This window comes from Haemorhous mexicanus, chromosome 19 (genome assembly GCF_027477595.1).
Source record: "Haemorhous mexicanus isolate bHaeMex1 chromosome 19, bHaeMex1.pri, whole genome shotgun sequence".
In the NCBI taxonomy this organism is placed as follows: Eukaryota; Metazoa; Chordata; class Aves; order Passeriformes; family Fringillidae; genus Haemorhous; species Haemorhous mexicanus.
The window spans coordinates 5,730,932-5,756,450 of NC_082359.1; the positions used below are offsets into that span (position 1 = coordinate 5,730,932).

A 25,519-nucleotide genomic window follows, 5' to 3' on the forward strand; every position below is an offset into this window, starting at 1 on the left:
TTGCTGGTTATCAGGATCAATCCCGGAAAGTGAGTTTTGTCTTTCAGCTTCCCTCAGCACTTCTCTGTTGTGATTGTTGCTGACTGGAAAATATGGAAGCAGAATTGTAATTGTAATTTGGGAAGCTTTCATGGTTTTTCCTCTGCTTGTACAAATGAGTTGTTGTAAAACAGTTTAGGTGAAAGCAGTTTGGTGAAGTGGTAGCAAAACCATGAAGAGGAAGTTTTAAGTTACTGTTAATTGCTGTTACATGTGTTTTTCTTTTCCAGAGTATTTATGCAAGTATGCAGTGCCCTGCCTGATAGGAATTTCTCGAGCCTTTGGTCGCTACAGCAATTCAGAGGAGGCTCTCCTTTCAAAGCTTTTTCCTAAAATTCCCCCACATTCCCTGAGAGTTCCAGAAGAGCTCGAAGGAATTCGCCGTCGATCCTTTAATGATTTCAGATCAATTCTTCCCAGTTCTCTGCTCACTGTTTGCCAGGAAGGAACACTGAAGAGAAAGGCTAGCAGTGTATGCAGCATCACCCAGGTGACTTGCTCCGTGTTGGAGTCGGTATTGAGATGATTTCTTGGTCTCAGTGGAGTTAAGACTTAAGCCTGGTTATGCAGAGAGTCTCTTAACACATTGTTTGAACAGATACAAATGTCTTTATTGTGATTCTACAGCTGAGTTTTAAAATAGTTTTGTAGTTTCTAGAATTACAGAACAAGCAGTGACAGTTAAAGTAGCAAATGTCCTAGTAAATCTTTACATGGAGCATTTGGCAAATCCCATTCCTTGTGTTATTATCATTAAAAGGCGTTGTAATGTATGTCTATAAAATTGAGAAGCTGACACTTAATAGCTAAAGCTTTCACGAGAGGATACAGGAGCTCTTCCTGGTTTCACCAGGAGCTGTAGATGTTCATTGTCTTGGGGGAAGACTGGATTCAGATGGTGGTTTGAAACTACAGTTTGTTACTGGCATAGTTTCATACAGTAGTGGAGTCATCACTGTTCACTTCCCTTTAGTCAAAGACACTGAACTGGCATTTTTTAACTTCCCATTTTTGACTGGAATTGAATATGTAGTTCCTGTTAGTTTTGCTTGAAGCCGTGTTTCATTTTAAAGTGTACAATCTATTCCTTGACAGGTGTTTAAATGTTTTAAATATTTTCTAAAATACTGCTTTTATGCAATGTTTCAGGTTAGTCCTGAACGTGGGCTTCCTGCTCCCAGCTCTCCTGGAGGACCTGCTGCAATTAATTACTTTGAAGGTAGATTACCTTAAGGAACAGTCTGTGATTTGGGGTTTTGTTGCTATTTATAGAAAATTTAAAACAAAACCTTTTGACTCCTTCCTCTGCCTTTTAGAATTCTTAAATTCAGTGGCACATGCTCGCTAGGATTTTTTAAAAAATTGTGGTTTAAAGACAGTAGGAAGTAATTCTTAACAGCAGTAATTCCCAGGCTCTGTTTTTTTTTACTTGTTTCTTGATTCCCTTCCTGCTAGGCAGTGCCTAGTACTGAAGAACTTAATTCAGCTAGGCCAGAAAGATTTCAGGAGATTAGGCTGAGTAACTTTGAGGAACAAGAGTTAATATTGTGCTTTAGTAGACAACTACATTGTTGATCTGGGGTCTGGAATTTTGAGGCTTGTGGCACATTGTATAAATCCAAAACAACTGCTCCATTTGGAGTGACTGTGGTGTCGGCCATTGTGGAATACCCAGTAATTTTCTGAAGCAAGAAATACTAAAGAAGACCCTGGAGTTTTCACTAATGTGCATTGGTTACTGTATCATAAAAGGCCAAAACCTGAGAAAGCTTTGTGAATTAACATGCAAACTCTTAACTCCTGAGCTGTGGTAGAGCTCCATCTGTGAGTTCTAAGTCAAAAGAGGGCTTAAAAATAAATTCTCCTTCATGAATCATGTGGAGGACTCGCTCTGCATCTGAGCTGTTTTGTGTCTCTGGTTTTGTCTGGCCCTTTCAGGATTTTAACAGTTTTGGCTTTCTCTGTTTCTGGGCCATTCTCCTCTCTCAAGCCCTGGCTTAAATTAATTTCTTCCCCATTGCTTTTCTTTTTTCTTCACATTGCTCTTTCTAGAGGCATCTCTTCCTCGGTCATATAATGGGTTTACAGAGTAATTCTTAAATTGCCAAGTAGGAACAGACCTCTTCAACTTCTGTCTCCTGGGTTGAACCAATGTATTCTTCAATGTGTGGTCTTCATGGTTTGAATTAAAAAGAAATAAACAAAACCCAAAGGTTGTGGGTTAGAGAGTTACTATTGCAGTAAGCAGAAATAATCTTAAATCTTTAGGTGGACAGCTTTGTAAAATCTTTTGGATTATTTTAGTTGTCTCTCTGGTAGAGTTATGATTATTCCAGTCAGGATTATATTTTCAGTACTAACTTCTTCCAAATATTTCAGCTGCAGTCAGTTCTTTTATTACTTCTGTTGATATAGTTTATGATAGTCTTGCCTTCTGAAGAAGATGAGTAGTGACCTTGGTTTTATTCTGGCCAAAGCTAACAGATTAAAAAAAAAAGAACTGGGGACCTTTTTTTTTTTTGTTGTCAATAAGTAGTCTTGCTTAAAAGCTGTTAATCACAAGAACATTGCTCTTGCACAGCCAGCTGAGCACTTCAGAAAGGCATGAGATGTAATTTCTCTAGAGGAAACAGAGCCAAGAGCAGTTTGCTGAGCAAGTTGTTTGCTTAATAGAGTACTTAAATCTGAAAAATAATTTGATTCTCTTTGCTTTCAAATTGCTGTGGTGAATTGGTGCCTATTTTAAGATGAACACTGTGCCATGTGTTCATTTCATCTAATACAGGGGAAAACCTTGCAAGATAGTTTTGACTTAACCTGTTCTTTGCATCTCTGTGCTTCTGATCTAAGGGGCATTTACAAATGTTTTCAGGTAGATGCACATCAGTACATCTGGAAAGGCTTGTCAGAAATATCTCTGACATGGACACAAGTTATTGTAATGAATTCTCTGTCGTGATAGTAAACTTCTAATGACAATTGTATCATAGTCTTCTGTCTTAATTTACCAGTAGATGAGCTGAAATGCACCTCTGGCAAGGTAAAGACTGTGTTAGAAAGAACTCTTTTGTAATGGCTAAATGTTTCCATTAAAGAAAGTTAATATCCTTTCTCTCCTCAAACTTGTATTTCTATAATTTTTTTTCTGATCAGGTTCATATCTTCCTGATGGGAGTGCACTGGATCCTGATTATTACTTCTCCACAGTCAGCTCCAGCTTTTCAGTTTCTCCTCTCTTCAATGGTATTAACAATAAAGAGTTTAACATCCCACTGGAAATGCTCCGACAACTGTTGAACATGGTAGGTGATGGCTCCTTATGAAGATTGCAGTGACACTGTGCTCTAGATATTTGCTAGAAAAAGATGCAGTTTGAATTGCAAGTAAAACAACAGCCTTTGTCTCTCAAGCTTTGTGTAATTTTATTTTTATGGCATTTAATGTCATGGTTCAGTAGCATTCTGGAAAGCTCCCATAATAACCATGGAGAATTTGGAAAACTAAGTAAGTTTGTGTCAGTTGCTTCCTTCTTGAGTCTTGCAGACCACTTGTTCTGGTGTAACCTGCATACTGCTTGTTGCTGAAATAGAAGATTGGGTTTTGCTGTGAGAGTGAGACTTTCTGAAGGGTTGGCTGGGAATTCACACAAGTGACAGAAGCTGCAGGCCCTGTCTGCTTCTGGCATCAGCTATTCTGGAACAGCAAAGAGGCTCAAATGTTCTTGTTGCAGCCTTTATTTCATCTGAGGCTTCATAGTGAAGTGACTTGTGTTTTCTGTGCATAAGCAAAATTTTATTCAATGATATTCTACTCCTATCTAGAGTCACTAATAGGAAACATCCTGTTTTAGTTTGGTTTTTTTCCCTCCGTAGGTAAAGCAGATCGTTGAGGATTCTCTTTTGAAGACCTTAGATGCAGTTATAGCTGAAGTTGCAGAGGTATGGTTTTACTACCTTCCTCCTTTAATGACTTTAATCTTAATTTTTTGCCTTATTACTTGCAAAATTAGTATTTTACCTATGTAAAGTGTGCCTTCTCTTTGCAAAACTATACTAATTTCCTTTCTGAACAGTTCTTTCAGTGTTTTAAATCTAGCCTTGGACTGTGTAAAAATGGTAAAGGAGGTGATATTTCTCCTTAACATAGGAGGAAATAGTTATTTTCCTCCATTAGCTCTGTTGTCCTAATAAATTACAGCATTGGCTGCCCAAAACTGGTCTATTGTAGACAAAGGTCTTTCTTGCATATTGTAGTGACATTGTCTTTTTTCACATATATGAAATGCATTGGTTGTTTTCAGTTTGTGGCTTGGAAATCACTGCTCCTCTTTTAGGTGTGATTTCTGTGAGTTTGGCAGTGCTGCAGCTCATGGACTCTCAGAGGTGGCAGATTTGGTTCTTTAGGTCTGTGAGTCCTCGTTTCAGAACAAGGATTTGTTTCTTCTTCTCCCCTCCCCTGGGTGCAGTTCTGTCACAGCCTCCACTACTTTTTATGGAGTTTGCCTCATTTCCTCAGGGCATAAAGCTGTGGTGAAAGGGGTGTGTGCTGAAATGTGTGCAGAAATGACTCTGCTTTGCTCTCAGCCTCCCGTTGAGCACTGCCCTGTTCATAATGTAGGCCTGAGTGGAGACAACTTCAGCCTCTCTTTTTGCCATCTCAGTAAAGTGAGAGCTTTGAGTCCCCCCTTTTTTTTTCTTTCTTTTTAGCCCCATCATCAGAGAAACAGGCGTTCTCTTCAAATCAAACACTGACTGAATTTTGTTAAATGCATTGAATGGCTGTACTTTTATTAAAAGTAGAGGGGGAAAAGCTGTGAGGTTACCTCTTGTACCTGTTTTATATGCTTGTTTACTTTGTGGAGGTGGATTGAGATTTACTTATTTGTATAATGGAAAAGACTTCCTTTTGAATCTAGCAAGTTGCTTCTTTTGTCTTTCAGACGTGTTGTAGTGGAGATCTCTATTACAAAACCTTCAGTGACCCTCTTTACCTTGCTCAGTTTAAAATGCTGAGAGACACACTATACTATATGAAAGGTATAGTATTTATTTATTTTTATTTATCCTTCTTTATATTTAGGATCACAAGCATCATCTGCTTTGTATTGAGTGCTTGAGCATTGGGTTTGCATTTCCAGGAAACTCTACTTTGGGTAATAAATTTGTATTTTGAAATGTTTCCATTTTAAAAAGGTGCAATGAAAGTAGAAAGAATATTTTGGCCACCATTAAAAGGATTAATAGGTGGCATTTGAATTGTCTGTTTAGTGGTGGACTTTTTTATTATGATATTTATCTTTTAGACAGAACATAAACTTGATTAAATAATACAATTTATAATGTAGCAATGACTTTTATATATGCTGTTATTCTAATACACTGACTTCCATCTTCCAGTATAATATTGATTCCTTTTCTTTCTTTAGACCTTCCCAACTCATTTGTGAAGGAAATCCATGATTTTGTGCTGGAGCAATTCAACAGCAGCCAGTCAGAACTCCAGAAGATCCTCCACGATGTGGATCGACTGCACAGTGAACTGAGCCCTTTAAAACTGCGCTGCCAGGCCAATGCTGCCTGTGTGGATCTCATGGTGTGGGCTGTGAAAGATGAGCAAAGTAAAAAAATGCTCTTTGGTCTCTGCAGTGTCTGTTCTTTCTGTTCTAATTTGTAGAAATACTTATGAGTAGATGGTGCTCAGAGAAATATGAAATTACAGTGGAATAATTTGTTCTTTTAGAATACAAGGGTAAAATTTCCATCACAAGATTGTCAGATTAGTTGGCTGGGTAGTTAGACATCTCTTTCTAGAAATGGAAACAGAAACTTCCTATTACTTATCTCCAGGGGATGCTATAAATGCTGAATTGCATGCAGCTATTTGTTTTCTAGTTTTATTTATTGCTCTTAATGTCATAAATATTTCTCAGTGGTTCTTTTAAATAAAACATTTTTTCTTCATTGCTAGCTAGCAGGACTGGGAAGCTCTTACTTTTCCTCTGTTTTCTTTCTTATTGTATAAATCTTACATCTGTGAATATGTGGAGGATTTTTTTCCCTTTGAACATTGCAATATTTAATTTCTGTTCAGTATGAAGTATGTTCAAAATCAGCTTTAAGTACTGTCATTCTTTCAGTCACAGTGTTTGACAGAGCTGTTTGGTGCAGGTGCTAAGTTTCTAAAACTGTTTTTGTAGAAGCAGCACTAGGTCTTATACCACAAGATTGAAGCTTATAAATTGTCTCCATTATTTTAGAAATTCCAGTAAGGATTGGGTTGTGTGTGGCCTAATAACAAACTAAAAATAATTTTTTCTGTTGGATTTTTTTATTTAAGGTGCAGAAAACCTGTGTATCAAGTTATCAGAGAAGCTACAGTCAAAAACCTCAAGCAAAGTCATAATTGCTCACTTGCCACTGCTAATTTGCTGTTTGCAGGTCTGTCTTTACAGTATTTGTCATTAATTACTGCAGTTACTCACTGTATCAGTGGATGAGAATTTGGGGAGTTTTACAGGTTGCTAGAACACTTTATCTGCTCTTTTTATTACTTTCCATCCTGTGTTCTATATTTGGATTTCAGAGATCTGATGTGAAAACTAGGAACTGCTTTTAGAATTTTCTTAGCTCAGCTCCTTCTTGAAGAATAATATTCATGAGGGGTTTTTAACCAAGATTTGATTTTTGAGCTTTTTAGCTTCTTAGTCTGTTACCCAAATAATTGAAATATTGGGACTGGCAGGTCACTGAGGTTTTAGATTAAGCCTTGGTTATTCTAATTTTGTCTTCTTCGTGGGCACTTATCCAGTCTTACAAATGTGGTGTTTTTCACCACATAAGTTGTAAGTTATCAGGTTCCTGTTAATGTTGGCACTTGTACAGTACCTTTATTTTTGGAGAATGCAGTTCATTTCTTGGAAGTCCTGTGAAAACACCCAGGAAGAGAGCAGCAAGGCTTGAGTGGAATAACCTAAAACAGTTAGAGGCTTAAAATATCTTAATCTTCTGCTAAAAAATGAACCTCTCAAACCTGGGTAGGATTTGTTTTGTTTCCTCTTTGTATTGAGCTGAAGTTGCAAGCTTGCAGCTGAAATAAAAATAGTACTGTTTTATTCTAAAGCTATGTTTTGTTGGTTTTGTCTTGGTTTTTTTCCTTTCATTTTTAGGGTCTGGGTCGTTTGTGTGAGAGGTTCCCTGTTGTGGTTCATTCTGTCAATCCATCATTGAGAGATTTTCTTGTGATACCTTCTCCAGTGCTTGTGAAACTTTACAAATATCACAGCCAGTATCACACAGGTAAAGAAAAAAAGCCCATGCTCCAGAATTATTGTTTTCCAATTTTTGTGGCTTTTTCATACTTTTTGGTATTTTGTGGTGATGCAGCTGTAGGTGGAAATGGGGATGGAATTGTGTAATTTTTTTTTTGGAGATGGGGAGGAGGGAAACAAATGAAATTCTGGTAGAAGTGTATCTAAGGGTAAGCAGCAGAACTGCTGTGTCTCTTCTGCTGACACTGAGCACTTCTGTCTTGAGTGAGACTCTGCAGCCAGAGCCAGTGCATAATTATCCTCACAGTGAGGGAAAAGAATCACATACCCAGTTGGAACCTCCCTTGTTTTGAGTTGAGGCTGTTGTGTCTAATTCTCCTACAAAGGCTGCTTGTCTGCCCTGTAGCCTACTTTGCAGCTTGGGAGGCAGCCACTGGCTCTGTCCAAAGCTGCTGCTTCAGAGTGAGCGAGGTCATGTTCCTCACACTGCCCATACCCATCCTCTGCTCCAGCCGTGTGACTGTCTTGGCATTTGGCAGGTTTTTGTTGTTGTTTTTAGATTTTAATATTGAGTGATGATTTCCAGAAGAAAAATGTTCAATTCAAATCACTTGCTGATGCAAAAGCAGCATTGTAATGCTACAGCAAACCAGAAAAGTAGTAAGTGGCTAAATTTAGGAATAATAATTTAGGAATAGTCAAATGCAATAATGGCTTGTATAGCTCATCAAGTGGTATTGATTGCTGTACTCCTGTGTTCTTAGTAGGTGGGAATGACATTAAGATTAGTGTCACCAATGAGCATTCAGAGTCTACTCTAAATGTAATGTCTGGCAAGAAAGGTCAGCCATCCATGTATGAACAGCTGCGTGACATTGCCATAGACAACATCTGCAGGTAAGAGGGGGCTGGCACCATGCTGGACATGTGCTGTTTCCCTGGCACCATGCTGGACATGTGCTGTTTCCCTGGCAGAAAAGTGCTGTGCCCATTTAGAAGGTTCTGCTCTGTGCTGCCATGAAGTCTTTGTGTCCTGTTTGGTCGGGACTTCAGGCATCTCTTGGTTCTGTTTATGTCCTAACTAAAATTCTTATTCAGTCTTACTGTTTTGCTTCCCATGTCTGCTGGTTACTATTTTCAGTAGGTAGGTGTTTTTGTAGATATTCAATAGGGTTTTTTTGTTTTTAGCTTAGGTTGTCACATTGACTGAGCCTCATGTAACGGAGGGATTGTCACACGCTCGTGTAGGCAGTGATTATTCTTCCCTTTTAGCTGCAGAGACCTAGAGGGAAGACATAGTTGGTGACTAGAGACAAGGAATTAAAGTTTCAAACCTGTGGATTCTGAATTTTCCTTACTGTATATTCCTATCATTATTGTTTCTGGAGAAAGCAGAAGTAGAAACTTGGCTCATTTTTTAAAATGCATCTACAGTGTTCCTTGGCAGTCAGTTCTTATTCTCAGTATAAATCTGCTTCCCTTATATATAGATATCATGAATTACAGTAGTTAAAAGTGATATGTTTTATTGATGCATTATGTTTTTTCTGTCCATTTTTGCTGCAGGTGCTTGAAAGCTGGCTTGACTATAGATTCAGTGATTGTTGAGGCCTTTCTTGCCAGTTTATCCAACCGTCTGTACATCTCTCAGGAGAATGATAAGTAAGTTGTCAGTCAGTCATAAAACCAATTTTTCTTTCACTCCGTGAATCTGAGACTTATTTTAAGATATAAGTACTGGCAGTATTATTTTAGAATTAAATGTCTCTGAGAATAATGGGCTTGTGCATGGGGTAAGATCTTCCCTTGCCAAGTCTTTGCAGAGCTGAGCTCGTTTTCATATTGAGAGGTATGGATTCAGTTTTAGCTGAATCAGCAAATCTTTGGTGAAGATTAGCCAATTTTGAGTCCTCAGCTGAGTGATGCTTTCTCTTCAAGCTTCAGCTGTCTTTTTTTGGCTAGACACATGTTGTCACTTGTGGCATTTTGCTCTGCTTTAAAGAGCCTCACTAACCAAGAAGTCTCATGAGGGAGGTTCTGTAGTAGCTGGTCTGACTGTCTTAGTATTTTGCCCATAATTTTTGCCTTTTTTAATGTTGTTTTTAGAACAGTTTAATCATGGGTTAGTGTGGACTTCCTCAATAATGAGTTTGGGAGAGGTTATTTTTTATTTTGAAAATCAGCTGGTGCAAGTATATCTTCTAATGTTGGGGATGTATAGCGTGGCAGTATTAAAGCTGCTGGTGATGTTTAAATTTAGTATAGGAACCCTTACTTAACTGAAATGTAACTGAGGTCTTGATAACTTGTTGAACAGTTCCATTTATCAAGTTGGGATTTTTGTTTGTTTTCCTAACAGGGAAGCTCATTTAATTCCTGACCACACGATTCGTGCTCTAGGGCACATTGCAGTGGCACTGAGGGACACCCCAAAAATGATGGAACCCATCTTGCAGATCTTACAGCAGAAGTTTTGCCAGCCACCTTCTCATCTTGATGTACTCATCATTGATCAGCTTGGCTGTTTGGTCATCACTGGAAATGTAAGGAAAGAATTGGCCAAGAGAATGCCAGTTCATGATTCCTTCCTTTAGTTAAATGGAAATATATTTTAGGAAGTGCATGTGCAGAAGGCTTTTAAGGCTTCTCTTTTCTGCACTACAGGTAGACACTTGTACAGTCTTTGTGATATCAGACAGCAAAAGCTGTGATAATGTGTAAAGTGCTCTCCCTGTAAAGAAGATGAATCCCCACAGAAAATAAGAGTCTTTTTTAAAAAAAGACTATAAAGCCCACCAAACTCAATGTTTTCAAAAGTTACTAAGTTTTTTAACTTGGCCTATCACAAATAAGTGGAGAGTATTTTCTTTTTGTATCAGGAATTAACTTTCAAAGTCTTGTTGGTTCATACATTTAAAAGTATGGAAGATTGTCTTCTTCAGTCATATGAAAATTAACTGACTTTTTCCAAATGTTATTTGTGCATCTGAAAAAGCAATTAACTGTCAGAACTCAGAAGCCTGAAAAAATGGTTTCCATCAGGAAGGCAGAATTAAAGAACATAATAAATTTGCTTAAATTTGATCCATTAAAAACATTCACAAAAGCACTTGTACTGTTTGCTTCATGGAAGCTGAAACCATTGCTCAGGCTGTGGCTGCACACTTATCTGAAGAACTTGGTAGTACTTGAGTATTTTACAGGGCTGATCTTTAGAGAGATTGTATTCAATAAGCTTTACTTAGGGATTTGGTTTTGGTTTTTTTCAGCAATACATTTATGGTGAGGTGTGGAATCTATTTCAGCAAATCAGTGTTAAAGCAAGCTCAGTTGTTTACTCTGCCACAAAAGACTATAAGGACCATGGATACAGGTAACACTTAGCTGTGTCCCTTAAATGTGTGAAAACTATATCAAATACCCTTTGGGCTGCTTTGGGGTTTTTCACTTTTCCCACTATCAAGTTTTATTACAAGGTTGTAAATTGTACTGTTCTTTGATGTTAAAAATAAATATGTTAATTTAGAAATAATAGCCCTTCAAAATGCAGAGATTCCTGAAAATGCTTTTCACCACAGGTGGCATTGATAACTTTTACCTCTGGAAGGAGTGTTTGTGAAAGATAATTGGCATTGATGACTTATGTTATCTGTAATTACAGTAATTAATTACTTAATTACAGTAATAATTACTAAATCTCTTAGCCCAGAAAAGCTGAGAGTGTGATTTGTTTTCTTTTTAATGTGATCCTCGTACTTGTTAGGGGTTTAATGCAAACCATTACCAAATTAATTCTTTGTATGTAATTTATGCATTGTTGTCCCCACTAAAAGTAAAGATGATCACAGACTCTGTTGGTACTTGGGGTGGGCTGGATACCTTTCAGTGCAGAATGGGAGTAGCTGAGAGGACTGTTCCTGTCAATGTGTTTTAACAATGCAGTCCCAGCTTCAGCAAATGATATGAGTTGTGATTCTTCTGCTCAAGAGCTTTCCCAAAACAGAAACACTGCCCTTGGTTGCTTTTTGACTGCTGCAGGAAAGTACTTAAAGTACTTTCCTTGTGGCCATGACGGCATCATAAGTGGAACATCCTCCAAAGGCACAACTTAAAAATAGTTTTTCACTTAAATACCAATTGCATTTCAAGTGTCAGTAAAGTGATGTGCTGCTCATAAAAACAGCAAGGAAAAAAAAAAGGGTGAGAATATGTCAGTAGCCTTATTACAAGAGTTACTGTCAGTATTATGAAGAAAACACTAACAATAGAAAACCTGAGGAATTGCTTGTTCATAACTGTTCTTTCTTCTCAGGCACTGCTCCTTAGCAGTCATTAATGCCCTGGCCAACATCGCAGCCAACATCCAGGTGGAGCACCTTGTGGATGAGCTGCTGATGAACTTGCTGGAGCTCTTTGTTCAGCTTGGGCTCGAAGGAAAGAGAGCTAGTGAGAGAGCAAGTGAAAAAGGACCAGCACTGAAGGTCAGATATGCACTGGTTTTTAATTGTGTGCAGCTGTGCTTTATGTGGGTGGCACTGCTGAGCACACCCTTGCTGTGCTAAGCCTGAGAGTGCATTCTGGTGGTGGAGTGTTAGTGCAGGTCTGGATGCCTGACCGATTGTGTGGAGTGTCCCACATAAGACAGGGAATAGCTGCAGTTCAGCTGAGACTGCCTGGAGTGTCAGAGCTGCAAAGGGAAACATGGGATGCTCTGGAATCAGTGTGGAAGCATGCTGCACTGACTGAAAGCTGTGCAGCTCTGCAAATGGAGAAATGACAAAATTCAGATGGACTGAGCTAGGAGGCAGTGTTTCTTTAGTGTGAAGATCCTGAGAGCAGTTCTCACTAGAACATTCTACTCAATGCAGAGTACAAGTTATGAAAGGTGTTCTGAAGACTTCATTTTCAAGAAGAGATAAACAGGGTAAAATACTGCACATGCTGTGCTCTCCAAACAAAAGCAAGCTTTTCTTTGTTAATTTTCCTATGTCTCTTCTTCTCAACACACTAAAATTTGCTTGATAACCATTAAAATGTGATTTTTTTGGTTCTGTTTTCAACCACTTAAAAGTGATTTCTGTGAGGAGAAGAAAAAATATCTTATTTTTCTTTTGCTATTGCTGATAGTTAACATGGATGTTCTCTGAGTATGCCCAAGAATGGAAATCAGTCCATCTTTTTCACCCTCAGTGCCATGTATTAGCATAAAGAGGCTGATATGCTGATATTTCATTTTTTTTAATAAAAAGTGCTACTGGAAAAATGGATTTTCTACAGAAACTGTGTAGTTTTGCTGGGTTCTGGCTATTGCAGTTAGTTTGTATCTCTGTTCTGACTGTGAAGCAGTGAGTCAGGTGCAGTGGATTGTCCTGAAGTTAACAAGAAAACCATGGTGACTTTTCCCAGTTGTCCCTACTCCTTAGAGTGTCTTCTGTGCTATTATTTTATTCCCTTCAAAAATATTTTAAGACCCATCTTTTGTTTGCTTTATCTTGCCTCTCCAGGAAAGATAACTGAAATTTGTTTTACTTGGGTTGTACCATTATTGTTTCATCTGAAGACTATTTGGCTTTGTTTCTCTATTGCTCTCTTCTTTCCTCCTTTGTTTTTCTTTTTAAAATTGCTTCCTTTTGGTTTATTCCACTTCATGCAAAGCTGTAACCTGTTAGCCCATCTTCCCTGCCTCATCTCTGTGGGTCCAGCAGTCTCTCCTGTAAGGAGGGAACTGGAGCATTCCCTCTTTCCCACATCTGCTGTGGAGGGATATGGGAGGTGGGAAATACTTCAGAGAGATGTCTCAGTGTGGTGTGTGTGCCATCACTATTTGCCTGATCAGAAAAGGTGAGAAATTATGTGCTGTGCTCAGTGAATGTTTTCAGTTGTTTAATATTCTCCTTGGCCAAGAGCAAACACATTTTAAAAGTCCTAAAAAGCCAAAAGAAATGGATGTTTTCCTTATCCTGTTTATATTTCAATGGAAAAGGCTGCTCCTCCTGCTTAAATAAATTCTTGGAAACTCTGTCTTTTTACAGGCTTGTTATTTTTGGCTTCATTTTGATAGTAAAATGAAACTTCTGGTAAAAATTTGATACTTGTTTGTGGCCACCCATTTAATGTGATCATTTTTCTAGCAGTTATTGAATATCTGTAGACTGTGTGCTGTGAGGGGAAAAATCCTTTCAGTAGTCCATGAGGAAAACCTGAAAAGCTTTGTTAAAAGATTCCAGGGTGTGTTCAGTCCTGTGGATTTCATGGGTGCTCTCCTGACCACCCTGTGCACATCTCTTTGAAGATACAGAGTTGTAATTGTAATTCTTGATGCTTCAAAATATGTCTTTTAGCAAATTCTTTAGAAATGCTTTTGTAGATGTTTTGAGCATTTTTTTTTTTCTTCTCAGGCCTCCAGTAGTGCAGGGAATCTGGGTGTGCTTATTCCTGTCATTGCTGTGGTGAGTATCCAATGGATGATTTGTTGCAAACAATAATTTTTCTTGCATTTATCAAATACTGCTGCTATTTCAAGCAAAATGGTTTGGTTGACTGGTAGTGCAGAGGTTACCATCCAGGAGAAATGTAGTACTACTGTAAAATAATACACCTAGCTCTAAGTGGGGGGAACATTCATTTAATAATGGCAGATCTCTTGCAAAAAAAGAATCTTTTGTGATTTGGGGTTAGATTGTTTCAAGCCATGAATTCAGGAGATTCTTGAGCTAAATAATACTGCAGGGAATATTACTTTGATTAGTATTTGGCCTGCAGTGTAATAAACAGCACTATCCGTGGCCTGAGGAGAAGTGAAAAACAAAAGTTAATAGTAACAAAGTAAAAAATATTAGTTTGGCAGCAAAGTGAATTCTGCTTCTTAAAAGGAAAAAAAAAAAAAAAAATCATTGATAAAGAAGGGGGTAAGTGTCCCATGTCTTAAATGAGAATTGACACTCAGGCTGAAAGCATTTTAGGGAATGGGCAAGGACACTGATGGCCATGCCAGACTCATTTATTCTGAAGCATACCTGTGTTCACTCTTGGATGCCTTTTTTTCTGGAGAAAAAACATTTCTTTTAACAACGTTCAAGTGCTAATTGAGGAAAAAAATTGCAGATCTAGATCTCCAATGGAAAATTTGATACGTCCAAGGCTTGTTACCAGGTCAGTAGGTCTATTTGCCTAGCTGCTGTAGCTTTCACAAAAAAAAGTCACATCTGAAAGATTCATAGACAAACTTCCTGAAGGACAAAAGGCATCATGCTGCTTGTTTCCCTCCTGAAGCTGAATTATTCTGTGGAGTTTTTCCTGCACAGCTGCTGAGGCAAAGGGGAAAAACATATCCCATGCTTGCAGTAGGGATGTCTGCTTGTAATTTGTTCATACTGCACATCCATTAACAGGCAGGAAAAAAGCATTCATTTCATACTCTGCCCCCTCAAACCCCTTCACTGAAGTTTGTCAGAGAGATAAGTCTAAAATTAGCACTAGTTAAAGATCAGAGGACTGTTCCTTTCCTCTCCATACCTCTTCCTCTGGTTTTGTACATCAGCCCTTCCCAAATTCAGCAGTGATCACCAGTTCCTTACTTTAAAGAAATGTGTTTATAAATGTCTTGGATCACTGTTAATCAATAGTTGCTCAGATTTTGCATGAGCCAGCTAGTCCTGCATTGAGATGTTCTAGTGGGTGGCATTTTTCAGCTGTCAGTGATGCTGATTTGAGTGAAAGCAGAACCATTCCTTGCACATTGAGAGAAGATTAGTGCTTATTAGAGACTTAATGTACAAGTAATGGAAGTACTTTTCTGTTTCAAATTTTTATTGATGGTATATTTGTTCTGAATAGCTGGGGATAACTGCATTTTTCTTAACCAATGTGACCTTTAAATGCAGTCAGATAGTGCCAGAATCTGAAACAAGAGTTAATGGTTACATTATGGTTGTTGAAGCAAATATTTGACTTTCTTGCACAATGTATGAAGATCATGAGTTTTGAGCAGTAGCTGATTTGCTTTTCTGCTTGACCTCTTTGCCTTGAATAATTGTCTTTACTGAAGTCCCCCAAAACCTGTATTGCAGATGCTCCAGCTCATTCAATCATTGATGGACTAATTAAACCTAGGGCATGAGTATTTCAGCTTTTGCATATGCTTTTCTTTTTTGTATATGCTTTCCTTTTTGAATACAGATAAAACAATAAAATGTGTATATGAATGTTAATTTCTGTTGTGCACTTCCAGGACTGAAAATTGTCCATCCCCTGATGGACTTATAAGACAGGAATAGGGGAAATCATCTCAGTTTCCTGTTCACTGTCAGCTCTTCAACATTGATAATCATCAAATACCAGTATTTCACTGGCTGACAAGTTGAGAAGCTTTGTGTATGGAGCATATAACTGGAGTAGATGCAACATTACAAACAGCAGTATATAAAAGCAAAATTAAATCAACAAATTAAACTTAATATTGAAAACACATCTTTTTAAGAAAAATCATAATTTTTAAAATAATGGTTGGTTTAAAGGTTACTTGTGTGTTTTTCCTTACATAAGGCAAACTTATATATAGATAGAATGATACAGTATTTGATGCTGTAGAAAGTAATAAAAATACTCTCACTGGATTATGAGGCACATCTTTTTAAAAGGTATGATGTAAAGTAAGGTATGCAGAGGTGAGTATGTTCATTGTCTTTAATAATTTGAATGTTTGGTGCAGCTCTGTTCCTTGTACCAGGTAGGCAGTGACATTCTACAGAGTGTGGGTAAATCTTCTCATTTTCAAATGTGGCACATTTGAACAGAATTTGTGTTGTTATCAGAACGATTCAGAAAGTTTGCAGTGACTTGAAAGGTTTCATCCATTAAATCAAGCACGGAGAGTGCACTGGAATATTAACAGAGTGGTTGCTGTAAATGGCTTTTTTTGTAGAGAGGATTAGGTGAAAAGAGCATTTTGCTGACTGCTCTCCCTCTAAAGGGTATTGTGGGGATATTTATATCATTTACCAGGGTGGCATAATTCTGATACCTCTTGTACCAAGGAAGATCAGAGGAAGTATTGAAGCAATACAAGTTAGATCAGGGAAAAGTAGTGGGTCCCTTAGTATTTCATTCCTCCAAGATATTTCTTTCTCCTCATACTTGATACACTGGTCCATGAGGCTCATTGTGTGCATCAGTCTGAATGTTAATACACATCGTGTGTATTCACTGAACATTAAATGATGCAAGCAAAAGAAAGAGTGGAAGCATTTATCTGTTTCAAGTTAGATTGTGTAAAAGGCCTAGGAGAGGCTTAGGTGTCTATGGCTGGTCAGGTATTCAGGATTTCCTTACTCCTATTTATAAACAGACATCCTAGCACAAATTTAGAGCTAGATTTCAAGACTCCAGATAGCCTAAATACTTTATTGATTACATTTTATACGCTGTTGCAAAACACAGAGTGTAAGGTACTTTGTGATTTTTTTTCTTTTTTTTTGCTAGTAATACACTTGTATCAGTACATGGCACTAATTGCAGACAAATTATCTGCTGCTGTGAGTCCATTCATGAGAAGCTACCTGTAGATAATACGTTTTCTTTTTATACCAGTGACTTTTGTATTGGCTAATACGACAATAAATTTTCCTTTATGATACTGGTATTTTAACATATAATCATACAGCCCATGTGTAAGAGAGTGTTGGAGGGTCTTCTCTGCTTTTAAGATGTGGCTGGGTTGGCCACTCTGCCCATGAACAGGAGGCAGCTGGTGCGGTGCTCGTAGATCAGGAACAGGAATGGGCGGTCCACGATGAAGCGGATCTGAGTGGAGAGAGGCATGAACCCCACCGTGGTTATTGTTGCAGCCTCTGTGCCCTCCTCATTCACTGTGATTGTGCCTTGGTGATTGAACTGTTCAGACAAACAAAACAGGAAAACAATTGAGAGAAATTGAGGCTCTCCTAAGTACATGAATGGTGCGCTCACAGCCTTCCCTGCTCCGTGTCCCACACCCCTGCTGGTCGCCCTACACAGCCCCAAAAACCTTTGGGGTTTGTTCTGTGGAGAAGCCTGTTCCTGACTGACCACAACACTCTTAGTGCCTTTGCATCTGGTTGAACATGTGCTTCATTATGTGGATAGATAAGGACAAACCCACAATCCTCCCTCCTATGTCCTCCAGAAATCTTGTTTTAGCTTATTGTGTAATATTATTTTTGAGCTGCCATATTTTTGGGTGATAGAGTTTAATCAGAGAGGAGGTGAAATGAGGAGTAAATACCCTGTTAATGGTGATCTTCTCATCTGATATACCAGAGTAGTCTCCTTTTCCATTGAACAGTTCTTCTATTCCCATGGATCTCAGATAATCAATCAAGTTATAAGTCTTCTCCAGCTTAAATTTAGGCAGAACCACTTCTCTTGTTCTAGTAAAAATAAACACAAAAAGGAAAAATCACTTAGCAGATATTTATATGCATGACTCCTTTCTCTACAGACCTAGTATGGTTTGGATTTTTTGCTGTTTTCAGCAAGCAGGACACAGATATATAGGACTGTACTTTTGCTTTCAAAACTTGAGCATCATGACTTTTAAAACTGTGCTGTAACAAGTTAATTCCCCTGTGAAAACTGTTTGTTTGCCAATTTGACACTTCATTTATAATGATTTGCATTATTTATGTGTATAAGGTATGTGACTTTGAGCAGTTCAGTGCTCAGAGTCACAGCTACAGCTTGACACTTGTAGCAAGTGTCGAGCTGTCAGATTTTCTGAAGTACTAAACTGGAGATTTGTCACTTATTGTGTACAACAAAAATGGGTTGAATTCCTGGATAGCACATCAAATCATCTCCTTTTGTCAAGTCTGAAGACAGATACACCTGTCATCTTTCTCAAGGGAGGCTTTATTATTTTTCTCCTCCCATAATTGTGATGTCCTTTGATTATGGAATGTGTTCCTTTATACACAGCTCTGTTGAAAAGCTCAGTGCTGAATGGAACATAACATTATTCTGCACCAATAATCTTGGTCTTATTTTCACAGTCTTGTTTTTCCTTCTTATTGTAAACTTAATCAGTAAGAACGTTTTCTTTAAATCTACATCATTAAATATTCAATAGAAAGAATTTTGAAACTTCATTACAATTTTCTACCTCAGTCATCCTTGATTTCTTGATGGTATTTTAATTTTGAGAGGTCACCAATCCTGATTTTTAATTCAATAAAACAATTTTTTTGAGGTTTTGTTTCATTTTTTAAATCAAAATATATTATCCTCTGCATGCGTTACTTACCCTCATCAGTCTCATCAAGAAAATACATTTGGACTTTACCAAGATATGCTTTTCAGCAGATACCTGTTTGTCATGCTCTTCTGCCACTTTTCTACCACTTGAGGCGTGATCTGCTTTTCCAGGGCTTTCATGCCAGCCAGTTTGTGTGGGAGCACCACGAGCATGCTGATGTTGCCCACGAAGGGCAGCTGGATGATGTCACAGTCCAGCTCGGGGTCAGCAGCAGCCAGGAAGGTGCCCTTGGTCTGCATCATGGGCACCTTCACCGTCTGCTTCTCGTTCAGCCGGAAGCTTCGCTTCGTGGTCATCTCCACTGGAAACTTGTTCTCCCAGGTTCCTGTTCATACAAGGCAGAAGACAGATAAACCCCTAGGTGGCTGTTTAATGAAAGTTTCCCAGAATAGATTTACACCAAGCTTTAAGTCAGCTGGGTTGGGATTTACTGTAGGAGACTGTTGATTTCAGTGAAGCCTGAATTAGAAGACAAGTTTTAAAGTGACTTTGAAATTCCTGGCTTTCTAACTTAGCATTTGTCTGATTTGAGTGTTCTGAATTACAAAAGCAGGTGAACACAAACCAGAAATAAGAATTTGATTGGTGTGTATTATTTTTCCCTGTGAGGAACCTCAAAATTTAAACAGATGGGTTTGCCTCTAGCAGAACAACTGACCTTGCTAAGTTTTCTGAGAGTTGTGATGCTTGAATCCATTTCTGAAGGCACCTCTTTGGACAATGTTAGTGGTGTATCAAGCTAAGCAAGGGCTGTATTTGTTTTGCATAAAGATGCTATGCTGAAGGCATTATGTTACCTTAGTCCATTCAGAATGGTTCATTTTCTGTCTTAACCTGAAGAATTGGGGTGCTTAATTCTATGGTCCAGTTTGATGGGATAACAGGCTCCTGTAGATGTGCTGAAATCTGACAAGTTTATGCCCAAATAATGCTGGTCCACACATTTTGCAGCCCAGAAGACTTTGCTATCAGGGTTTGAAGCTTTTTATGTGGAGATACTCTGGATGCCAGAAGTATTTATTAACTGTTTGAAAGAAGTTTTTTTAAATGCAATGTTCTATTGGTCTTTTTATAGAACTGTGGCTCTGGAATAAACATCATTTCTTAAGGGGCAGACAAAGCTAGAAGATTATAGTGGTAGTAGTACTAGTATTTCCTGTAAAAACTGGAATTTAGATCATCATTGGCAAGCAAGTATGTGAGCAATGTGACTGTGACTGTGTGGAGAGCCTACAATATAACCTTAATTGGTTCCTTAGTCTGATTTTGCCAGATTTACTGTGAATAAGAAAAGAAAAGCCTTAAGTCCATCTTTCATTCTAATAGTTCCTGCACAGGTCTGGCTGATGGGGACCAGTTTGAGAAGTGATCAGACTGTGGTTAGTAGTCTGAAAGGTATGGGGTCGAAAATGGATTATGCTATTCCCAAACAAATAGCCTCACTTCCAAGGAAAACCCAGTATCTGGCTGTTATTCAGGGAGCAGAATTTACAGGTGAAGGACTCCAGCTGTCCAATGACACAGGGCTGCTGTGGGCCAGGGAAGCTTCAGCAGCTCTGCCATTCACTGAGGGGTGGGAGACATAATCAGCTCTTACTAGTGAAAGAGAGGAGCTGGGGGAACATTTTTCTTGGATTCAGTTTTGCAAATGTGTTTGTCTTGGGGTAGAATACCGATCCCCAGCAGGAGCTGTGTGGCGAGCTGAAACCAGCTGACACTTTGACTTCTGTGACTTTCAGTTCTGAATCTTCCCCCAAGATGTCTTTTGGATCCATCTGTGGTGGCAGATGTCTCCATTGAGGTGTTGTCTCCATTGTTGTCTCCATTTGTCAGTTACCAAAACTGTCATGGCTGAAATAACCAGGTCCTACTTAGTAGGAAGCTCAAAAATGATTACTCAGAGCTGTGCAGAATGGGGAGCAGGCTGGACATCTGTACAAGATAAAATGTGCTTCATACCAACATAAATAGTTTCCAATAGTTTCTTGAAGGTCTTTAATATAAAAGGAGGTTGAAACCTCACAGTGTTTGTCAAGTATCCCACTACTCAGTCTCACTTGTGCTGAGCATCTCTGTATATCTGGAAATGCTTACAGGTTTCTTAGTCCTGAGGGCTTAACAGAGCTTTTCTGTAGTGGTACAAACAGTGCGGATGGAAAGATGTGGACAAAATTTGGCATGTTAGAAGGAGTGCTATGGAAACTAAGAAACCTAGGTGAAGAACTTGCTTTTAAATAGTTCAGTTCAGACAGGATACTGTCACTGTAAGACAAAAGAATGAGGGCAGTAGAAAATGGATCTGTTTTGAGGGTTAGAAATTACAGCCTTCAGCAGATGGCACCAAGGTAATTTGAACTAAGAGGACAGAAGAAAAACCCTGAAGTCTTTTTGATCTTGATAACTCAAGAGTTCCAATACCATAGCTGTCTATTTTTGTGGTGTTTTTGTTATTTTGAGATTGCACAAGCATTTAATAATTTCAGAGTGAAACAAAAGGGTAGACCAAATGATGGGAAAAAAATGTATCTGTTTCACTTTGTATAGTCCTTTTGTTAGGATGGTTTAACAGGCAGTAAAGCCCTGTATTTAGTATGATATGATCATCAGGGATGTAGTCAAGGATTTAAGTGAGTGCCTGTTGGATGGTACCTGAGAATAGGAGATTACTCAATTTAATGCTAATGATTGCTTCAGATTCTTTTGGGGGTAAGTGGCATTATTCAAAGAAGTAATTCCTTGCAAGTGAGTGGGAAAAGCTACATTTTATAGGAATGTTGCTTTTATAGCCTGCTGAGATGGCAGGTGTTAGAGGGGCCTTTGTTTCCTGGAAGCAGGGACATAACTGGGGAAAAATAAACCCCTTTATGAATTATGGAAAGGAGTGTGTTGTACTTGCAAACACTGTTACCCTTTTGGGCTAATTTGTCCTTCCTTACCCATGTTTTAAGTCATTGATTTTCATCTTAAACAGTCAGAAACAGATTTCCTTTTATCCTCAGTTCTTCTTTCATTGGCACCTCCCACCTCTTGCTCATTTAATATAATTTTAAAAGTTGGTTGAAAAACTAACAAACTTTCAGCCTTAGACAGATAACTTATCTTGAAAATCTCACCACAGGCTCTTAGTTTAAGTGTAAAGACATTGAAAATAAGGGTTTATAATAAGAATATATTGTAGAGTCTTTACTTCAAGCCTCTTTAACTGTTCAGCCTTTACTAATACATGAAGGAGCCCATATCAGCAGACCATTCATGTTGAATTAACTGAGATATTCCATGTAGTGAATGGGTTTGGTTTTAGTTGTAGAAGAGCAGTGATTTGGTTATTCTCTTAGGTCCCCTATATGGACTTGTTGACAAGGATCACACTCTGATCATATTAAAAAATTGCTTCCTTCAAGCTGAAATTCTTTCTAGTCATTTGTTTGAGTCCTGAATGCTTCAGAGATATTAAGTGCTTTAATTGAAATCAACCTGTAGCATTTCAGTGACACCGAGACTGAATGTGACTAATGACTTGCATATGCATCTATACCTCCCCATCTGATACTTCTACAAAGCTTATGCTTTCTGGGGCTATTCTGCATTCATGTGTTGTTTTTCTGTCTCACCGTGAGTCATTAAGGTTTTGGAAGTAGTAAGCATTTGCTGTATGTATGCAACACCCACTAACTTCAGAGCATTGTTGTGCTACAGAAACAGGCAAAAGTGGGCTCATAATACAGATTTCTAATGAGGGAGTCAGTAGGTTTTTTGTAGTGTACATTAGACTTAAGTTCTGTCTGGGATTTCTAATGACATTGGCAGTGCATTGCAAACTGAGAAAATCCATCACTAAGATTGAAATAATAGAGTCTTACCTTTAAAGTAAAGACAATTAAGAATCATCATCAGTGTTGTAGGGTTTATATTCACAAGAGCTTCCTTTATTAATCCCTTGGTCAGCTTCAAGATGCGTTCGTTGGTTTTGGCTATGAAGCTGGGATCTGAGAAATCAGCTGGTTGGGCATCAGCAAAGTAGTATGTTTTCATATTGGTTTTGAAATCATTGAGAACAGAAAAGTCTTTATGGATATAAAGGTCATTGACAGACCTCAGCGTGAAGCCAAAGTTGCGCCTGAAGAGCCGATGGGTGAGTTTGCGGAAGAGGTTGTGAACGGTCATGAGCTCGTATTTGCTGCTGGCATTAATGAAGTCTTGAAAGCCAAGAACAGACAACACTTCCTGCTGGGTTTGATCCTTCAGACCCAGGGAAATCATAGCCATTGCAGTGGAAATACCAACAGGAGCCATGATAATATTGTCTGAGGAGCTAGCCTTGTCTGCCACGCTGCGGTAAAGGTTGAAGCCAAAGTCTGCATTGAGGATATTGAGGCGCTGGATTCTGGTTTTGCCTTGGAATAGTTCAAGAATATTTCCTTGTTGAACTTCAGAAACCATCTGTGGGGCAGCATCAATAACATCACTGTAGTCATCTTCATTCAGTATCTTATCAAAGTCTAGGTAGTCCTCTTCCTCCTCCTCTTCAGGAATCAAGTCATTAGTGATGGTGTTTTCTCTGTGGAACTCGGGTGGTAGGTTTGGCATGTAAGTCCCATTTTCGTGTGGCTGTGCACCTTTTAGGCTTTCAAAGTGCTCAGTGACGTCCTTGACTCCGCAAAATGTGGAGGTTATAATGAGAACAAAGGCAAGCAATTGAAATAGGAACTTCATTCTGACCCGTGAAAGCCTGGAAAACATAACACAGTTGAGAGAGTCAAGGGTAATTGAATTTTAGTTATCTATTCCCTGATTTTAGGTTCATACTGATTTCTGTGGCAGCAGCAGATCTATAGTTACCCTGTTTGACAGCACTGTATTTTAGTGGAACAGATGTCAATTAGATGGGAAAGTCTGTTCTGCTGGTAATTGGTTTTTGCTTCCACAATGCCTCCAGCCTGCCAAAGAAGTGGTTGACCTCTTCCCATACAAATAGTCATTACTGGCATATTTCAACAGTTACAAGCTCATTACCCAGAGTATGTGGGACCCTTTATTTTAAACTGTTACACTTAAACTGTGTACTAACTGTGTGAGTAGTGTGTGCTGAAAATACAATGTGAAGTTAGATTTGAATATTTGAGCTTGGTGGGAAGAACAGGGACTCCTGATCCAATCCCCTGCAGAAACATACCAGAAAGCTGAGATGTACTGAAAAATTTGAAAAACAAACACCCTGTAGCTACAACAAAAATTGAAGTTTTGTGGGAGTATTTTGGAAAGGCAAGGCAGCAATCTGGTGAATAAGGGTGATCTGGACATGTAGAAAGACGTGTATTTGCACTGAGTACCATTAGTGGGACTGCAGTGGGGGGAGTGTTGGGCATAAACATCTCTCCTGGCCTGCTCCTGGCCTTACTCGGGCATGTTACTCAATGTCTGTGCACCCTTTCTGCAGCTCTGTCCTCATCTGCCACTTTTGTAATGGTTTGGCTTGATTCTGCTTTTGGCTTAGTTATGTTTTGTTTCACTTTTCTGCAGAACTCATAGTGCTCTCTGTTTTCTTCGTGATGTGAAGTCTCTGTGGGCTCCCTTCAGAGCTTTGTTTCTCTAGGGTTACTGTGATCCCAGTTCTAGATTTGTAATCTCACTTTTTTGTTTGACAATACATTTAAGTAGAACCTGTATTTTTCTAAGGGAAACTTAATCAATCTCTTCATCTGCTGAGTACTGGGCTATTGCATTTCAAAATTATTTTTTAAATCAAGAATTTTCTTCAATATATATTTTAAGAAAATCCATCAGACTTACTCAGCTGTAAAACCCTCCACCAAGAAGTAGCTCTGAGAGACTTTTCGCCATAATATTGAGTGCAGTAAAGTGATCTTAAAAATAAAAATATATGAAAAAGTGTAATTGCCTTCTGCAACAGTCAGAGATGAAAATGTAGGTGTTCAATAGATCTATTACCTGAAATTGATTGGGTGTCTGAACGCCAGGCCGGGGGGTTTGCTCAGACTTAACTATAAAGTTATTTCACAAATTTATAAAGTTAATCTCAATTGATACACTTTCTTGAGTAAAAGGCAGTTATTTACAATATAATACAGACAAAATACTGAATACAGTTAAAATAAAAATCTTACTAAGGTGTTGATTAAAATGCTTTTTAAATTAGGAAAGAGAGTTGTTGTGTAAAGTATAAAGGTTCACATACCTGTACCTGTTCACTGACCTGTATATCAGTGAATAAAACCTTGAAGGAAAATATTTTCAAACATGTTGTAACAGGATTGAAATAACTGAGCTGACAGATTAGTTTTTGAAACTCTCCCCCAGATTAATTTGCTTTAAATCCTAAAACCATTTAAGGTGATCCTCCCATATAAAAGAATACATTGTTTTGCAGAAAGTATCCAAATAAGTATCCAAATAAGAATTTGTTTTACACTGTGACTGAGCATCTCGAGTCAGTCTTTTTCTTATTGTTTCTCCATAAATTCATTGTTTTTTTCCCCGCCCCCAGAAGTCAGGCCCTTAGGGCTGAGATACTCTGTCCAGTAACCATTGATAAACATTTTCTCTCTTGGCACAGCAGAATTTGCTGTCTGTATTCCCAACTTTACATTCTCGTCTTTACCCAACTTCAGTTAATTGCTCAGCTGCACTTGCACAGGCAAAACTTCTCCCTTCTCTGCAATATATATGTCTTCTGAGATCTACCCAAAATCACAGAAGAGGTAAATGAAGCTTACCTTTAAGCCACTGTATGGGAAGGATGTGTTGAAAAGCTCAAGTAAAGGGAACAGCAGGGTTTAAATCTGAACTTTGACGCTGCTTTTTTGTGTATCTCCCAAAGTAAACATTCTCTAAACCAAACACTGCTAAACTTACTTCGTCAGCCAAAATCCCTCCCTTGCCTAGTGATCTCTGCTGAATTCTCT

General features: G+C 38.4%; 2 protein-coding genes across 3 annotated transcripts in view; one reads left to right on the forward strand and one right to left on the reverse strand.

Annotated features, from left to right (window-relative positions):
* Positions 1–25,519, forward strand: part of PI4KA (phosphatidylinositol 4-kinase alpha) — a 54,463-nt gene that overhangs the window by 4,973 nt on the left and 23,971 nt on the right. Inside the window, exons 6-19 of one of the 2 annotated variants that reach the window (XM_059863813.1) lie at positions 270–529; positions 1,189–1,258; positions 3,193–3,341; positions 3,912–3,977; positions 4,979–5,075; positions 5,465–5,656; positions 6,376–6,476; positions 7,205–7,334; positions 8,071–8,203; positions 8,873–8,968; positions 9,666–9,849; positions 10,576–10,679; positions 11,619–11,787; positions 13,705–13,755. In XM_059863813.1, coding sequence (XP_059719796.1) covers positions 270–529; positions 1,189–1,258; positions 3,193–3,341; positions 3,912–3,977; positions 4,979–5,075; positions 5,465–5,656; positions 6,376–6,476; positions 7,205–7,334; positions 8,071–8,203; positions 8,873–8,968; positions 9,666–9,849; positions 10,576–10,679; positions 11,619–11,787; positions 13,705–13,755 — 1,802 coding nt within the window. The remainder of the gene's footprint in view (positions 1–269; positions 530–1,188; positions 1,259–3,192; positions 3,342–3,911; positions 3,978–4,978; positions 5,076–5,464; positions 5,657–6,375; positions 6,477–7,204; positions 7,335–8,070; positions 8,204–8,872; positions 8,969–9,665; positions 9,850–10,575; positions 10,680–11,618; positions 11,788–13,704; positions 13,756–25,519) is intronic. The other variant, XM_059863814.1, reaches the window with a different exon arrangement.
* SERPIND1 (serpin family D member 1) lies at positions 16,689–25,490 on the reverse strand. The gene is made up of 5 exons (XM_059863815.1): positions 25,331–25,490; positions 22,457–23,325; positions 18,648–18,921; positions 17,568–17,712; positions 16,689–17,197 (listed from the first exon to the last, which is right to left on the reverse strand). Exons 2-5 carry the CDS (start codon positions 23,307–23,309, stop codon positions 17,006–17,008), a joined length of 1,464 nt encoding a protein of 487 aa, XP_059719798.1. The 5' UTR covers positions 23,310–23,325; positions 25,331–25,490; the 3' UTR covers positions 16,689–17,005.

Bases quoted from the DNA above. Each gene is read 5' to 3' on its own strand.
- SERPIND1 (XM_059863815.1), bottom strand. From the start codon at position 23,309: ATGAAGTTCCTATTTCAATTGCTTGCCTTTGTTCTCATTATAACCTCC. The intron at 17,713-18,647 runs GTATCTGCTGAA...TATTTTTACTAG, and splicing joins CAGAAGAGCATGACAAACAG to AACAAGAGAAGTGGTTCTGC. The intron at 17,198-17,567 runs GTATTTACTCCT...TTGTCTGAACAG, and splicing joins AGAAGATCACCATTAACAGG to TTCAATCACCAAGGCACAAT.